The 15,099-nt window shown below is 43.8% G+C and overlaps 3 protein-coding genes across 3 annotated transcripts; 2 read left to right on the top strand and 1 right to left on the bottom strand.

Annotated features, from left to right (window-relative positions):
- Positions 1 to 326: 326 nt before the first annotated feature.
- Positions 327 to 4,013, bottom strand: cox4i1 (cytochrome c oxidase subunit 4I1). The gene is made up of 5 exons (XM_084436532.1): positions 3,988 to 4,013; positions 3,055 to 3,131; positions 2,743 to 2,907; positions 2,387 to 2,518; positions 327 to 629 (listed from the first exon to the last, which is right to left on the bottom strand). The coding sequence occupies exons 2-5, from the start codon at positions 3,128 to 3,130 to the stop codon at positions 493 to 495; spliced, it is 510 nt and encodes a 169-aa protein (XP_084292658.1). The 5' UTR covers position 3,131; positions 3,988 to 4,013; the 3' UTR covers positions 327 to 492.
- A 547-nt stretch (positions 4,014 to 4,560) lies between these two features.
- emc8 (ER membrane protein complex subunit 8) lies at positions 4,561 to 7,094 on the top strand. Its single transcript, XM_084437220.1, has 5 exons — positions 4,561 to 4,913; positions 5,075 to 5,151; positions 5,267 to 5,336; positions 5,479 to 5,573; positions 5,760 to 7,094. The coding sequence occupies exons 1-5, from the start codon at positions 4,701 to 4,703 to the stop codon at positions 5,917 to 5,919; spliced, it is 615 nt and encodes a 204-aa protein (XP_084293346.1). The 5' UTR covers positions 4,561 to 4,700; the 3' UTR covers positions 5,920 to 7,094.
- A 423-nt stretch (positions 7,095 to 7,517) lies between these two features.
- gins2 (GINS complex subunit 2) lies at positions 7,518 to 11,626 on the top strand. Its single transcript, XM_084436626.1, has 5 exons — positions 7,518 to 7,644; positions 7,866 to 7,980; positions 8,147 to 8,246; positions 8,418 to 8,544; positions 11,462 to 11,626. Exons 1-5 carry the CDS (start codon positions 7,555 to 7,557, stop codon positions 11,588 to 11,590), a joined length of 561 nt encoding a protein of 186 aa, XP_084292752.1. The 5' UTR covers positions 7,518 to 7,554; the 3' UTR covers positions 11,591 to 11,626.
- The last annotated feature ends 3,473 nt before the right edge of the window (positions 11,627 to 15,099 follow it).

The following is a 15,099-nucleotide window of genomic DNA, read 5'->3' on the forward strand; positions in this document are numbered from 1 at the left end:
TTTATGGACCATACATAATCCTCTCAAATTGAACTACGTGGACCAATTCCCAGGCAGTAAAAAATATAAAGTAGTTGGTTTGCTGCTCGAAAGTAATCTTACTTCGTATTAAATTCACTTTCATTATCAAGGTCATCTTTGGGTTCTGGAGTAGGCTACACTTACTTTCCTCTCCAATAAATGTATTCTCCGTTTATATTATTGGCAAATTAATTTTACATTCTCATTTACTCCCTCAAACGGATGGACGGACTGACAATTCAAACCAGATCCGTTTACACTGCTCTTTGCAGTAAGGTCAATAACAAGAACGAGTGACACATACCACAGGGAACATAGGAACTTTTATTCTTCTCTATAATACACGCTAACCTTAAGAGGAAGTGGCCTTCCAAAACGCAACGACTGAGGTAATGTGAACAGTTGATAAATACAGACTTAATGATTTTGTTTCGAGGTTTGTCGTCATGTGGTCCCTCTGGATGGGTGGGTTTACTTCTTCCACTGTTTTTTCTCGTAGTCCCAGTGGGCGGAGAAACCCTCCACTGGGTTGATCCTCATGTCCAGCATCCTCTGCAGCTCCTTGGCCTTGAACTCCTCGTCGAAGGTGGAGGGTACGGGGCCATACACTGCAGGAGAGGGGCACAGCTGGCTCAGAAATGACATCTGGGATGGCTTAGGTGACAATGCTCAATATTTAGAGACCAGTAGCTAATGCTATATTCATAAGCATATATATATATATTCAGTGTATATGGCCAGCGCCTAAGGCTTACGAATCTCCTATAAAACACACGTCACAGTGACTGTGTGCACAATGGACAAGTACAAATGGTGCTGTCGCTGTATGATGTCATTCAGCTTCTCACATCCTTCCTCCCGCAGAAGGGTGTCAAGCTCCGGAGACATGAGCAGCAATGCTAGCATAGTTCGCTAGGGAAGTCGTTTGCCACTTTTCAGTATGGCCCTTCGACATTGTAGCCACTTTTTCAGTCCTCGGGGACGGACAGCTTAGCGATCTGTTCTTCTGCATGTTTTTCATATTGGGTGATTTTATGGGGGAAACCCTCGCGAACACAGGAAGAACATGCAAACTCCACAGAGGAAGGCCCAGAGACCTTCTTGCTGTGAGTCGACATTACTAGGTACTGCACCACCATGCCGCACTCAAGCAATTTTGGGGTCCAGTGTCTTGCTCAAGGACACTTCGGCACACTCTGGATGGGATCGAACCGGGGATCTTGCCATCCCCAGATGGCCACTCTACCTCCTGAGCTACATGCCACCCCATATACACAATGCATTCTGGCTCAAGCACAGGTGTAGAGGACTCTGAGCAATTGAATTACATCATATAGTGCCATATTTATGCACCTTCGCCATTGTTCACACCAGGGTAGGAATTTTGTCATTTTAGGGGCAAGGCCATTTGGCCTTCGGTGGCACTCAATTTATTAGGGCACAAAGGCCACATGCAAAGGCACAAAGGCCATTGAGTGAAATAAGAGGATTTGAAATTTACAAATAAATGACTTTAAAGCAGTAATTCAGTGATCCCCTTCACTAGAAATGCTATGTAGCACTATAGTATAGCCAAGCCACCACCTGACAATCATCCATGCACTTAGCAGCACAATCTGTTTCAGTTGATGTAGTCTCTTTAGTCACAGCATTATTCTAGAAAGGTAGCTGGTAGCTAGCTAACTAGCAAGCTAGTGGGGCTGTCAACTTACATAGGTATTAAAAACAGATGGGTTGACTCAGTTAAGCACTCAATAAGTCAGCTATCTACTTAGCACTAACGATGCTGGCTATCAGTAATGTAAGATTAGCTAACGTTAGCTAGCCAACTGAAGCTGTGCCTGTGGTCTCAGTCAGCCAGGCACAAAGAGAGACTTTCTCTGCTCTGGAAATTATTTTGTTGAAAAAGAAGAATAGTTGTGCAATGGCTAGATATCTAAGGCATTTTGAACCATGTCATAATTTATTAGCTATCGATACAGTCAATTCAGACCTTGTTTGCTTGCTTGCGCTCAACGAACCACAGCGCAGCACCAGCCTTGCAGCTGGTTGTACGTGCCAGTTTCACGATGCATCAAAGCCACTAGTAGGCTACAGTTGTATACTACCAGTGTAATGTTTTATTGATATCAATGTAGCCTCAACTGAATCATTTCAGAATATCAAGAAAACGACAGGAGACAACTGATGCTTTTAAAGCAACCTCGAGATTTAGATGGTAGCAGGGGCACAAAAGCCACGGTGGCCACAGGAGGTAGAATTATTTTCGGGGCATCACGGCCAGAGAGAGGGGCATCGACGGCCATGGCCGTCGTGTAATTCCCACCCTGGTTCACACCATCAGTTTCCATATTGGAGAACCTACCATACTTCCTCTGCCATAACACAACGAAGCCTGTGACACCAATGAAGAAGAGTATGCCAGCGACGACAGATTTCCACTCCTGGGTTCCCTGGTTCATTTCAGCAAAGCTCTGTTTGAAGCTGATGCGGTACACTGCCAACATACAAACACAAACAACCTCATATCAGAGGATGCACTACACAACACAACTGAAGAGAGCAGTCTAAAACGTATAACACAAAACAATGCAAAAATTAAAACAAAGTTTGAATCTTTAATATACAATAATAAATAAATAAATAAGACATGCAGGCTAGGTTTGTGCAAACCTATGATGAAGACAGACTGAATGAAAAGAGTTATGACATGGTACTCACGTGCAATCTTCTCATCATTGGAGAGTGTTGCCCAGGACCCCTTCTCCTTCTCCTTCAGGAACTTCTGCTCGGAACTCAGGTCCTGAACAAACTGGATGTCTGGAAGGGGGTTCTCTGGTCTGTCAAAGTAGGCTGGAAGAGTATAGCCCTCCACCTTGGCAACTCCTTCAGGAAACAAAGCTCACGACATCAGACTCGCACATGTCCACATGTAATGCACTTGCATTCCCCACCGGCACAATTTAATGTGTTGTTGACATACATGTAACTGGTGATGTTCATATTTATTTACGTGTTAATGTTATTACTCACCATGTCCGCCACGTAAACATACAGATGTGGAAATGGCACGCTTGCCAACAAGGCGAAGGGCTCTGGTGGCCAGCATTCTGGAAGACAATTTAGTAAATAATGATAATTAAACATTAATTACAACAGATGCTCTCAATCTAGAAGGTCACCATATTATAGCTACATGTTGTCAGTGTCTGGTGAAAACTGCATAGAGATATGCCAATGTGTCCCTTTTTGGGTTATGTTAGACAAGAGGCCAAAACTGGCTAGCTTTTTTGTTTGTTTATAAGCTCACTAATGTGAGCCTTTATAAAATACCTATGTTTATTAGCTCATTTAAACCACACATTCCCATAATTCCAACACAACAGCGCATCAGTACTTACTGATGTTAACGTTAGTATCAAGCTAACGAACAATTCATCTGCATCTAGCAACTAACGTCAGATTAGCTAACGTTAGCTTAGCTGTCTACTAGCTACTAACGTTAGCTACTACAACATGGATGAGCTGGCGCGGTGGCTAGCATACAAGGTCATACCGGCCGGGACAGATAGAACTATGCTTTTACAGCTTCATTCGCATTGCCACCACCATTGCCAGCCAATGAAAGCTGGCTATACAACTAGATGGAAATATCGCTCGTTTGTGATATACTCAGCCTAAACACGACGGGTATGATCCTTGGTTATTTAGCATAGCCTCCCAACAGGCTGGCTAGCTAGCAACCAATCTGTAGCTAGCCTACCTGTACTGCTAAACTGTTGCTAGCCCCTTCAATGTCACATCTATTAAATTGGCTGTATCAAGTGCAGATATATTCCAGATTACTCTAGCTAACTATATCGAGCATATTCGCCCATATAAGATCGCAAATATATATCAACTGGGATACTTTCATGTGAAATGTATATAACGTTAGTTCGAGAAATGTAACTCCTCGTCACTTACATGTCCTCTTTTCGCCGAAGCTCAGAAAATCGTAAAGGAAGTGAGCGGAAACACCTCACCAGGGGGTTGACGGGAAACCACATAAAAGGTCAAAAGTAATGTCTTTAACATGTGAATATGTGTATTAATACATCCATGACTATTTCTTAGAACGAACGTTGAACCAGAAATGTAACTTGAACTGACTAACAATTAATATATTGCATATGCGGGTAAGAAAAAATAACGCGGAAAACAGAATTAACCTTTACGACAGCGGCATGTATCGAAACTGACCTTCTATTGCTGCCATTTTGGCGCAAATCTGTACGTCTTCAAAACCCCTGACGCATTCGGGAGAGAGCCCGAATGGTGTGCATTGTATACCACATGCTTGGGAACTCCGTCCCTTCAGTGCACTTTACGGTACCGGCGCAAATCATGATCAGATGAGAGATTCTTGCTTGGCAGCGTGAATTGCTCTTGAGCTAGACCAATTTAAGCAGCTACCCAGTGCTCACGAAAAGTGAGTTGTATTTTTTTCCTACTATTTAGTGTACATTCTAGACCTCATAGCACAGAGTCCACTGGGATCTGCAGTAGCTATCGGTAATGATATCATTGAGCTAGCACACAGAAAAATCTCCGAACCACGAACCACTGTAGGCTAGCTAGCTAGCTAACGTTAGCAGACACAACGAGCTAGCAGGATCTCTGCTAATTTGACCATCAGCATGCCTATTAAACTGACAAGCCAAGCTTACTGCAAGATGCTTCTGCACGCTGCCAAATATCCCCACTCTGCTGTAAATGGGTTGCTGGTTGCCGAGAAACAAAAAGAAAAGAAGAAGGACACCCACTCCATTCCAATATTCTGTGTGGATTGTGTACCACTCTTCCATGGCACACTGGCTTTGGCACCGATGCTGGAGGTCGCTCTTACACTGGTAAGTGGACGGATCACCTGCATTCTGAGTGTTGTGCGCGGTGCGCCAATTATTTTTCATCAACTGTTATCGTTTATGCATGCTGCTTCAGCTTGCATTTGCTGCCCTCTTTTACTCAGGTTCGTCACGTTACTCTGATTTTGTTTGCTTGTCCCCTCCAGATCGACACATGGTGTAAGGAAAACAAATATGTAATTGCTGGGTATTACCAAGCGAACGAGCGTACAAAGGATTTCAGGTAACATTGTTTTGACACTGAATTATCTCTCTCTCTCTCTCTCTCTCTCTCTCCCCCCGGCTCTGTGATGAGTTATGCCGTTGACTCCTCACATGGTCTCTCTTTGTGTCTCCAGACCCAACCAGGTCGCAGAAAAAGTTGCTGCCAGGATTTCAGAGAACTTTAGTGAAGCGGCAATTGTAATGGTAATGTTCATTTCTCAGTTGCTACGCTCAGATCACCCAAGAAAGAACGACGATTCTGCGTATTCACCTTTTCATCTGTGCATTCACCAAAGTTATTAACGTTTTGACCACTGGACCTCGTGTCATAATGCGTGTTCCTTAGGTGGACAGCAGCAGGCTAACCATGAGCTGCTTTGAACCCATCGTATCCATCTATGACCATCATGAAAACAAATGGAAAAGCAGGGAGGTGAATGAGTAAGTATCTCTGCCTAGCCCTCACCTCTCACATTGTGCATTGAAGCTGTCTTTACAGGGACCATACTGTGCACTATCGCCTGGGAGCCCCATTTGGATCCCAATATGCAGCCTAAACCTGTATTTCTATGGTTGTGATTGTGGAAGCCATGATCTCAGGTACTGACATGTGAATTCATGTTCCAGGGACTGTTTTGAGGATTGGAATGAAGCCCAGAAGATCACGTCCTCTCTGCTGGAGGGCAGGTCCTATGAGAGCCTGGTTGACTTTGACAATCACCTTGATGACCTCAGGAATGACTGGACCAATCCGGAGATCAACAAGTCTGTCCTGCACCTGTGCTAAGACCCCCCTCGTGAGCGAACTGCACTAAGACAAAGACATTGCTGCCAATACAGCATGCATAGTGCTACCACCACTGTAGCACAGGAGTGCTGAAATGCTTAGTCTTTGTTCCCTGTGAAATGCTCTCACGGCCGAGAGCTTGTGGAGCACTGACCATAAGCCTACATCCCCAAGGGCCAGCAGGATACAGGCACCTCCAGCGTCTTTGTACTCTCAATAGGGAGACTTGAGGCCATCAAGACCTTTGTTTTATGGAATGCAGCTTCTCGTGTTCTGTTTTTTTCTTCGGTTTGTGTGCTTGTAGTTGCTCAAAGTCTGTGTGATTTTTTTTTATTTTAGAGAAACTTGTATTTGATTTGAATGGAATACTACACATTTCAGGATGACTAGCCTTACAGAGATGATAGTCTTTATTAAATTATTCTTCAGAGATTAGATTTATTTAGATCATGGGTTCCCAAACTGTGAGGCGGGCCTCCCCTGGGGGGCCCCAAAGAAATTCAGGGGAGGCGCGGAGGGATGGTTAAAAAAAAGAAAGAAGGAAAAACATGTTTTTTGTTTTGTTTTGTTTTTTAAAAATTATGGTTTTTATGAATGAAATGTGATTTTAAAGATCAGAAGATCGAAATAAATAATGGGAGAGATATATACTAAATGTGTGGATAGTGCAGAGAGAGTCTCCCCCCGCAGGCATGAATATATTGTGCGAAAACGTCATAACGTTAACTAGCAACATGTGCCACCGAGCTAACTTAGCTGTGTAACGTTATGGGCTAGCTAATGCTGCCTTGCAAAATGGACAAATTTGGGGGGGCGCGGGTGTGTCAGTGTTTTCAGAAGGGAGGCCCACATTGATGGAGTTTGGGAACCCATGATTTAGATAATACGCTACTGAAATATAGCCTATTGAAGATACAGATAAGATTGTTCTCTTTATTTCATTTAGTCTTAATGTTTGTATTCTCAGAGAAAATGCTTTACTTTTTTTCTCGAATTATGTAGATTTAGTATTTATTTCTTAGATTTCATTATTCTTTTCTTTAATTGCTTAATTAAATCTTGCCATATGATGAGTAATAAACTAAGAAGCTTTGGATAAAGCATATCCTTGATTACCATATTATTATTCAGGAATCAAGTTTGTATTTGAGATTAGACAAACTAAAAGAGCTAAATAAAATAATTTTGAGGTCTTGATTTATTAAATGTTTTGTACAAACTTGTAAGAACTGAATGTACAAATATAACATAACTTTTGAGATAAAGATCAACATCTTTGATTTTGTCCATTTATTGTTGGCATAATAGTTCGTATATCAGCCCTATCTGGCGGGTGTGACAAGTCCTGGGGATGAGTTAGTTGATACTGTAATATTTCAGATGTTCTCTGCATCCTTACAAACCTGCACCCATCATCGGCATGAGCATAATCATCCTCAACCACCTAGATAAGAAAGTAGGCTCCATTATGCCCAAAATATTAGGAGACAGTGCCCCCAAGTGGCCTTCGAGTGTCTTGCAGTGTGGAGGGACTTCCGCTTGGCTTAGCTTCCGCTTTCACAGCTGTGGCGCGGGAACTTCATCTTCTGACTCCCACCGTCAAATTTGTCTGAACGTGTCCGAAATAAGGCGATCATGGACCCCTCTGAGGTTGAATTCCTTGCCGAGAAGGAAATTGTGAAGATAATCCCGAATTTTAGCCTTGACAAAATCTATTTGATTGGGGTGAGTTGTCTACGACAGATGTAACGTTAGCACTAGAAACGTAAGATAGTAGCACTAGTTACATTCCAAAGTCATTTTCAAGCTGTATTGTTAGCCGTCTGGCTGTGTATATCGTGGGCTACGTTATTAGGTTTGTCGACATGGGGATTTAACTAACGGTTCACTAGTTACAATCGAATACATGTTTATACATGTACAACTTAATCTCTGTCTGGCATCAGGGGGATCTTGGTCCCTTCAACCCCGGGCTGCCTGTCGACGTGCCGGTGTGGTTAGCCCTCAACCTGAAGCAGAGGCAGAAATGTAGAATCGTGCCTCCAGACTGGATGGATGTGGGTAAGGAGAAAGGCTTTCCTGTGGGAATTACTCTTGAGCCGAGAGGAAGGAAACGTAGGGTGTGCTATCGTACAACTATACCCTCGCACCGTACACGATCTGGCGCTCGATCCCAGGCAGTTTAGTAACGTGACCTGTTTGCTCGTGACGTTGACTGTGTGTGCAGAGAAGCTGGAGGAGGTCAGAGAGATGGAGAGAAGGGAGGACGCCTTCACCCCTGTCCCCAGCCCGTACTACATGGAGCTGACTAAGCTCCTGCTCAACCAGTGAGTATGAGCGCCCCGCAATCACGTCAGCCCGCCCACCTTGCCCCCACGGCGGTGCGGTGATCCTAACGTTCTCCTCGTAGCCGGTTCTGCGTTCTAAACAAATGTTCGTCCGGAGCGGCGGTCTGTCCCTGTCGGCTCACCGAGGTGAGAGATGTTTTCTGTCCGCAGCGCTTCTGACAACATCCCCAAAGCGGATGAGATCCGGACGCTGGTGAAAGACATCTGGGACACGCGCATCGCCAAGCTCCGCCTCTCCGCAGACAGCTTCATCAGCCAGCAGGAGGCCCACGCCAAGGTACCGGCCAATCACACGAGGACACACGTCACTTCACATTCCCATGAACACACACAAGGATGCACGTCACTCCACATTCCCATGAACACACACACTGCACATGCATGCATACATAAGACTAGGGTGATTGTGTGAGTGAAACAATTTATATTCAATACACAGAGGAAAAAATTAACTCTATTTATTAGCCAGTGGCTGGTAAAAAAATCTGTCGGGCTGCTAAGTTGGCTGGTAAGCCAAAAAGTTAGTTTTACTTTTTACATACTGAAACACTTTTTTTGTCTGGTTCCGTGTCCGAAATGGTGGAGCTCAAGCAGAGAGGGAGAGCCAATACTGGGTTTCCATACTTACAGATTTATTAGACTAACCCCTACATCAACCATATGAGAGTCTGGTCTCATAGCTTCTTTTCTACGTATACACACTCCAAAGAACAGTCCACACACTCCAAAGAACAGTCCACACACTCTTACATTACATTACATTACATTACATTACAGTCATTTAGCAGACGCTTTTATCCAAAGCGACTAACAATAATTGCATTTAACGTAGGAAGAGCCAATGTACTACTACTTGCCAGAACTCACAAGTGCATTTTCTTTCTAAAACAAACAAGTGACTAAGAGCATAATCTAGTGCTGAAGGCAAAGTGCAAGAATCACAATCTAAAGTACAGTGCAATATAATATAATAAGTCTTAAGAAGTCCACACACTCCAAAGAACAGTCCACACACTCCAAAGAACAGTCCACACACTCCAAAGCGTCACTGTATCGATAAAAGGAAAGAAGAAGGAGGCTCCAATATACTGTAGCTCAATGGCCCACATTTATCAAAGGAACGTTGAAACCAGCGCACATCCGCCACAGAAACGACGGTACGACAGCGTTCACCTGTGATCCATCAAACATTTGTCTGCCGCCATTCACGGCGTACGAATGATCAGCTGTAAATAAATGTGGTGACTGAAATCAGTCGTAATTTGAATATCACGCCCCTTCACGTTCTGGCCCCGCCCTTGCAGCTCATGACATCCAATAGCCACTCGTCACTCTCCATGGAAAGATCCCCGCGGTCCCGGAAAAACCTCATGTTTTACAACTTGATCCTCTCAGTGGTGAACTTACCTGGATGAGGAGCTTGCTCAGCCACAGACCCCCGTCCCCCGTCAGGACAAACAGGGATGAGGAGCACGCCCTCCCCTCCCCGTCAGACCACAAGGCTCTCTGGACAGTCCTTTGTGCCGGTAGCCGACAGGCTCTACAACCAGGCGGGGTGGGCAAACCCTGGCAGATCTGGTGAGCTGATTGGCCGAGTCCCAGGGACTCTATGGACTCACATGGACTCTGCACTAATAGATTGATTATTTATTCCTGTTTTTTGCTCTTAATTATTGCCTATCCTTTTCTATGCTTTTCTGTTGCTGTTCTGAATGCTGAATTTCCCCACGGGGACAAATAGGTTTTCAGTTAGTCAAATTCACCCAATCAGATATAGGACAGCGCACAGGCAGCCTTCATGTTTTTAATTGTGTAGCCTTTACAAAAACCATTGCACACAAATAGCAGTCAATTTCAGAATTTATTGTGACAATAAATTAGAGCTGAGACCTGTGTGGATTTCAACCCGTAATGCATCCTCTTTCAACCAGTAGGCCTATAAGCTGTTCAGGTTGTGTGGTTGCAGGGAGAGAGAAGTGCTGAGCAAGTCCCGTTAGGGTTCCAGGATGTAGCTCCTCTCTCCTCGGCCAGCTGAGCTGAGATAGGTCACGCATAGCCTGTTTGATTTGATTTGAATGTCAAAGCTCTTATTTTTTTAAGTAAGTGACTGAATAAGCCTACCTATTGCTATTCATTTGTTAATTTTGATTGATTGCAATTAGGCCACCAGTCACCATGGCATTGATTGATTGGTGTAAGATTAAAGGCCCTACGAGGAGTTTCGCGAAGCGGAAGTGTTTTCTGCCCAAAAAGACCACATTTCCCATGAGCCTCCCCGCGCACTTAAACCTTAGCTACCTGAGCCGGGTGTTTTGAAGACAGAACAATGGCCACCGACGAGGTAATTACATAGGTCTTACTAGTTACGTTACTTTTGACAATATATAACGGTCATATTTAACTTACCTGCTGCTCGCGCTGTCTCTTGTCGGCACCGTAGGCTACTGCAGTAAATCGTTTCGTTATTCCAAGGAAGTTCTGGACGACCCGACCTCTAAAAATAAACTACATAGAAGAAACAACATTTGTAGAAAATGGATAGATAAACAAGTGCGGGTAATGTTGATTCACCCACATTAAAATGAGACTGTTTCGTAACCCAAAATAAATTCCTCGGGGTACCTTTAATTTCTTTCATTTTAAGACTTATAAGGCGGCATAGTCTAAAAAATAGGCTATTTCAAAATGAAAGCGAAATTACTCTTACACCAAACAGCTGTTTACCCCGTTAATTGCAAAAAATTGTACAATACCCATTTATGTTGGGGATGTATGGCACAGTCAGCCATTACAAAATAGAATACTTTGCCACGGGGTAGCCTACATATTTTTAAGTGATGAATATGTGGCTGTGAGATACCAGTCAGAATTTGTCTCATAACAATTTTCAAACTTGCGTCCACGAGCTGACATGACATGAGATTTGGTCGCAGCCTCTGCTCACGTCCAAATTGATCAATGACGACCTTGGCTCACTTTTCTGTTGTACGATTGCTTAGTAAATGAGGTCTGTTGTCCTTGTAGGCAAATCGCTCAACCAACGTAGACGTTGGCGCGTGGCGTTGCTTGTCTGGCGTGGCGTCGCTTCCCACGTACAACCCCCACGCCAACTCTTAAAGGGACATGCCACGTTTCTTGATCGCTACAATATGCTTTAATCCTCTCTTTCTGTCTCTCTCTCACTCGTTCTCCAGCTGGACAACTTGACCCTGCTGGAGATCAACACCACGCGCTCCTTCCTGCTGGACTCTCTCAACTGCATGTTCAAGCTGCGTTCCAACCTCCATCCAGGCTCAACCACGGGCAAAGCCCAGGACTACTGACCACCGTGTGGCCGGAACCTTGGGCTACTGACCAGACTATGGCCAAAACCCTGGACTGCTAATCAGACTATGGTCAAAACCTCACCAGAATATGGTCAGGGCCCAGGACTACTGACCAGACTGTTGTCACTCACAGCTCGGAACTACTGACCAGACCGGGGTCGAGGGCCAAAAAAACTTCAAACCCAGACCCTGCCACATATATGGGTGGTCTTTTGTGTGAAACAGTGTGTGGGTTTATAACAAACACTTAAGTAGCACCCCAGTGACCTCTGACCTGGCCTGTCTTGTCTGCAGCTAGAACATGGAAGCACTCTAGAACCTTGACACATTCTATTCTGTCGGACAGGGAGGGTAGGGTGATTTGCTATCCATTGCATAGCAAAACAGGAACACACACTGAGGCACAGTGTCATTGTTCTGGTGACAGGATTCTGTCCTTTGTAGATGTGTTTTTGGTATGTTATAATTTTGTATTGAAAATTCACTGGAATTGCCCAAGTCCTACAGAATATCACGTTACATACTGCAGAGAGGCTGTGACGGCTCCAACACAATCTTTATCAATGACTGACAGTCTTATGGACTGTGGTTCTGTAGTACCCTCTGTCTTTTTGGATGACTGTCCTCTTGGTTCAAAAATAATAATAAATATCACTTGAGATCCTGCAAACTGATGCATTTTGTCCTGCATCTAGTGTGAGAGGGAGATTTACATTATTTGTGTGGCTAAAAGGATTACAATGTGGATCCTTGTAACAACTAATGTTTTCATGATGTGTATTAATAAACAATAATTGTGTACCTCGGAGGTGTCTTTCATCCTTATTAGAGTGTCAGTATTTGATGAAGGCTGTGTCAAAGCAACATTCCTTCATGTCATATCCTGTTTTGCTTCCTAAGAAGAAGGAGCCTTCTAGAAACTTCTAGAAACCACAGGCAGGTGGTGCCAAATAGCTATATTGTTATTCTGCTATTCAAAGCCCAGGACTACTGACCAGACTGTTCAAAGCCCAGGACTACTGACCAGACTGTGTTCAAAGCCCAGGACTACTGACCAGACTGTGTTCAAAGCCCAGAACTACTGACCAGATTGTGTTCAAAGCCCAGGACTACTGACCAGATTGTGTTCAAAGCTCAGGACTACTGACCAGACTGTTCAAAGCGCAGGACTACTGACCAGACTGTGTTCAAAGCCCAGGACTACTGACCAGACTGTGGTCAAGACCTTGGACCACTGATCTGACTGTTCAAAGCTCAGGACTACTGACCAGACTGTGTTCAAAGCGCAGGACTACTGACCAGACTGTGGTCAAAGCCCAGGACTACTGACCCGGCCTCTCCCCGATGGCCTTTTGTTTGAAACAGTGTAGGTTTGTGCTGTTTGCAGCTACTGTAGAACACGTAAGCACTCTGGTACTGTAGCTTGGCCATTTCCTTTGATGTTGGACAGGGATGGTAGTTTGATTCCAGCATAGCATAGCAAAACAGGAACAGACACTGGCACAGTGTGACTGTTTTGGTTTGACGTATTATCTGTCACTTGTAGATACAGTGTAATGTGTTTTTGGTGTTGTATTATAGTTTTGTATTGAAAATTCACAAAAGATGGAGTCCTACAGAATATCAGGTAAGACTATTGGAAGGGGTGTGCACAAGACTATGAAGCTGTCATGACACTGTAATAACAATAATAACAATGACATGACACATGAAACAATCTTCAGAAATTTGACTGTACAATGTGTGTCGGGGTGGCCGCACAGTCAAATTATTTTCTAATTCAATTTTTCCTTGTAAATACATAATATGTAAACATAACAGATGTTTATGTCCACGCAATAGATAGGCTATTTCCAGTGTTTGTTGTGTCAGCAAATATCAGCATATAGCCTACATGGAATGACTCACAACAATAGTCTACCATAAAATGCAACAAATCAGGGGCTTTCACGGATATCAAATATCTATTATCTAATAATAGGCTATTTAAATTGACAAGCAAACGTTTGCATAACACTATAAACAATTAATAATAAAGCCGAAGTAAAATGGAATGATAATTAGTTGTTTGTTTTTTTAACCTCTGGCAAGGGAAGTCTATTTCGAGCGTCTGTTTATGAAAACACAAATGTCTGTTGTGTTCAGAACCCCATAACTTCTAAAGTAGAAGGAGAATTCAACTTTTACAATGGGACATGGAAATAGGCCTGAAGGAAAGAACTGTGATCATAATTTAGTGAGCACAAACCTCTGTGACTCAGCAGCAAACTGTCAAAGTGTTGGAGAGACAGAAGTAGTGTAATAACTGTGGGTGTGAAGTGTATTGCAGAAATGACCACCAAGCGGAACAGTTTGTTCTCATACATTTAGAGACGTGTCTTAAAGTGCACAGATCATCAAAATGTAGCCTACATGCTTCAGAATATTCATTCTCTCTATTCCTTCAAATATTCTAGACTCTTACAATAGAAAACAAAGTGGCACATATTATAAAAAGACACAGTGTTACAGTCAATGTAGTTTTTCAGCATGAGGTAGGCTACTCAATGCTGCAGGTTGAAGGAATAAGCTATGTATAGGAATAGCCATTAAACAGTTTAATTCTCCTACTTAAGGACACATTATGGGGTTCTGAGTCAGAACAGACTATTTTGTTTTCATAAACAGAGGCTGGAATTAGACGTAAATACATTGTGCGTTATTTTAACTGGTAAACACTGTATCAACAAATGTGCCAAATCCTGCCACCTCATCCTTAACAGAATAAATTTTTTATGAGATGAGTTTTGCACCTGTACTTGTAACAATTTTTCTTGATAATAAGCTGTTTGTATACAGTATTTTGACCCTTTGTGATATTTTGATGTCTGTCAAATTTATTTTAAATTGTTTTGTGTCTCACAACTCCATGTAAGTTGTCCTCAACTCCTTTATGCTGTGGTTCCTGTGCGGCGGAGGCCAGCGGGCTGGATGCTAACAAGGATGGGAAGGTTGTCCACAGGGGTGGGACACAGGCATCCTGTCATGATGCACAAGGCTTTGTTGATAGGCGGATCGATGAGGAGAGTGTGAGCGCCCACACCGATGTGCAATATTCACTGGTGGAGTAGACCGGGGCTAGGGCTGCCGTACGCAGTGTTTTTGCGCCGGCGCCCCAGCCTGATCGGACCAGTCGCCTCATCAACGCCACATGAACTGTAAACTTCTTGAGCAGTCACTCGAGGTGTGGGCGGAACGTGAGCGATCTGTCCAGTGTCGCGCTGAGATAGGTTGGTTCGGCGCTGCATGGCAGGAGTGTTCCATCGATGTGCACTCGGAGCTCATGTTTGGTTTCCTTGTTGTTAAGGTGGAAGGCCGCCGACACCGTCTTTGCCTCGCTGAGCTTCAATGTCCATTTCCGGAGGTATGCTGCCACTGTAGTATCTGCATGTACTGGCTCAAGGTCTCCTCCACGGCCTGCCAGTCTCCAGCTGAGTACACCAGCGCAAGGTCGTCTGCGTAGGCAT

The sequence above is a fragment of the Borostomias antarcticus genome (assembly GCF_949987555.1).
Source record: "Borostomias antarcticus genome assembly, chromosome: 4".
NCBI lineage: Eukaryota > Metazoa > Chordata > Actinopteri > Stomiiformes > Stomiidae > Borostomias > Borostomias antarcticus.

What these genes read in the sequence shown, in the direction of transcription:
- emc8 (XM_084437220.1), top strand. Translation starts at nt 4,701, where the DNA reads ATGCCTATTAAACTGACAAGCCAAGCTTACTGCAAGATGCTTCTGCAC. An exon ending in GAGCGTACAAAGGATTTCAG is followed by an intron (nt 5,152 to 5,266) that starts GTAACATTGTTT and finishes TTGTGTCTCCAG; the next exon opens with ACCCAACCAGGTCGCAGAAA. An exon ending in GTGAAGCGGCAATTGTAATG is followed by an intron (nt 5,337 to 5,478) that starts GTAATGTTCATT and finishes CGTGTTCCTTAG; the next exon opens with GTGGACAGCAGCAGGCTAAC.
- gins2 (XM_084436626.1), top strand. Translation starts at nt 7,555, where the DNA reads ATGGACCCCTCTGAGGTTGAATTCCTTGCCGAGAAGGAAATTGTGAAG. An exon ending in ACAAAATCTATTTGATTGGG is followed by an intron (nt 7,645 to 7,865) that starts GTGAGTTGTCTA and finishes GTCTGGCATCAG; the next exon opens with GGGGATCTTGGTCCCTTCAA. An exon ending in AGCAGGAGGCCCACGCCAAG is followed by an intron (nt 8,545 to 11,461) that starts GTACCGGCCAAT and finishes CTCGTTCTCCAG; the next exon opens with CTGGACAACTTGACCCTGCT.
- cox4i1 (XM_084436532.1), bottom strand. Translation starts at nt 3,130, where the DNA reads ATGCTGGCCACCAGAGCCCTTCGCCTTGTTGGCAAGCGTGCCATTTCC. An exon ending in CAATGATGAGAAGATTGCAC is followed by an intron (nt 2,519 to 2,742) that starts GTGAGTACCATG and finishes GTATGTTGGCAG; the next exon opens with TGTACCGCATCAGCTTCAAA. An exon ending in GTTATGGCAGAGGAAGTATG is followed by an intron (nt 630 to 2,386) that starts GTAGGTTCTCCA and finishes CCTCTCCTGCAG; the next exon opens with TGTATGGCCCCGTACCCTCC.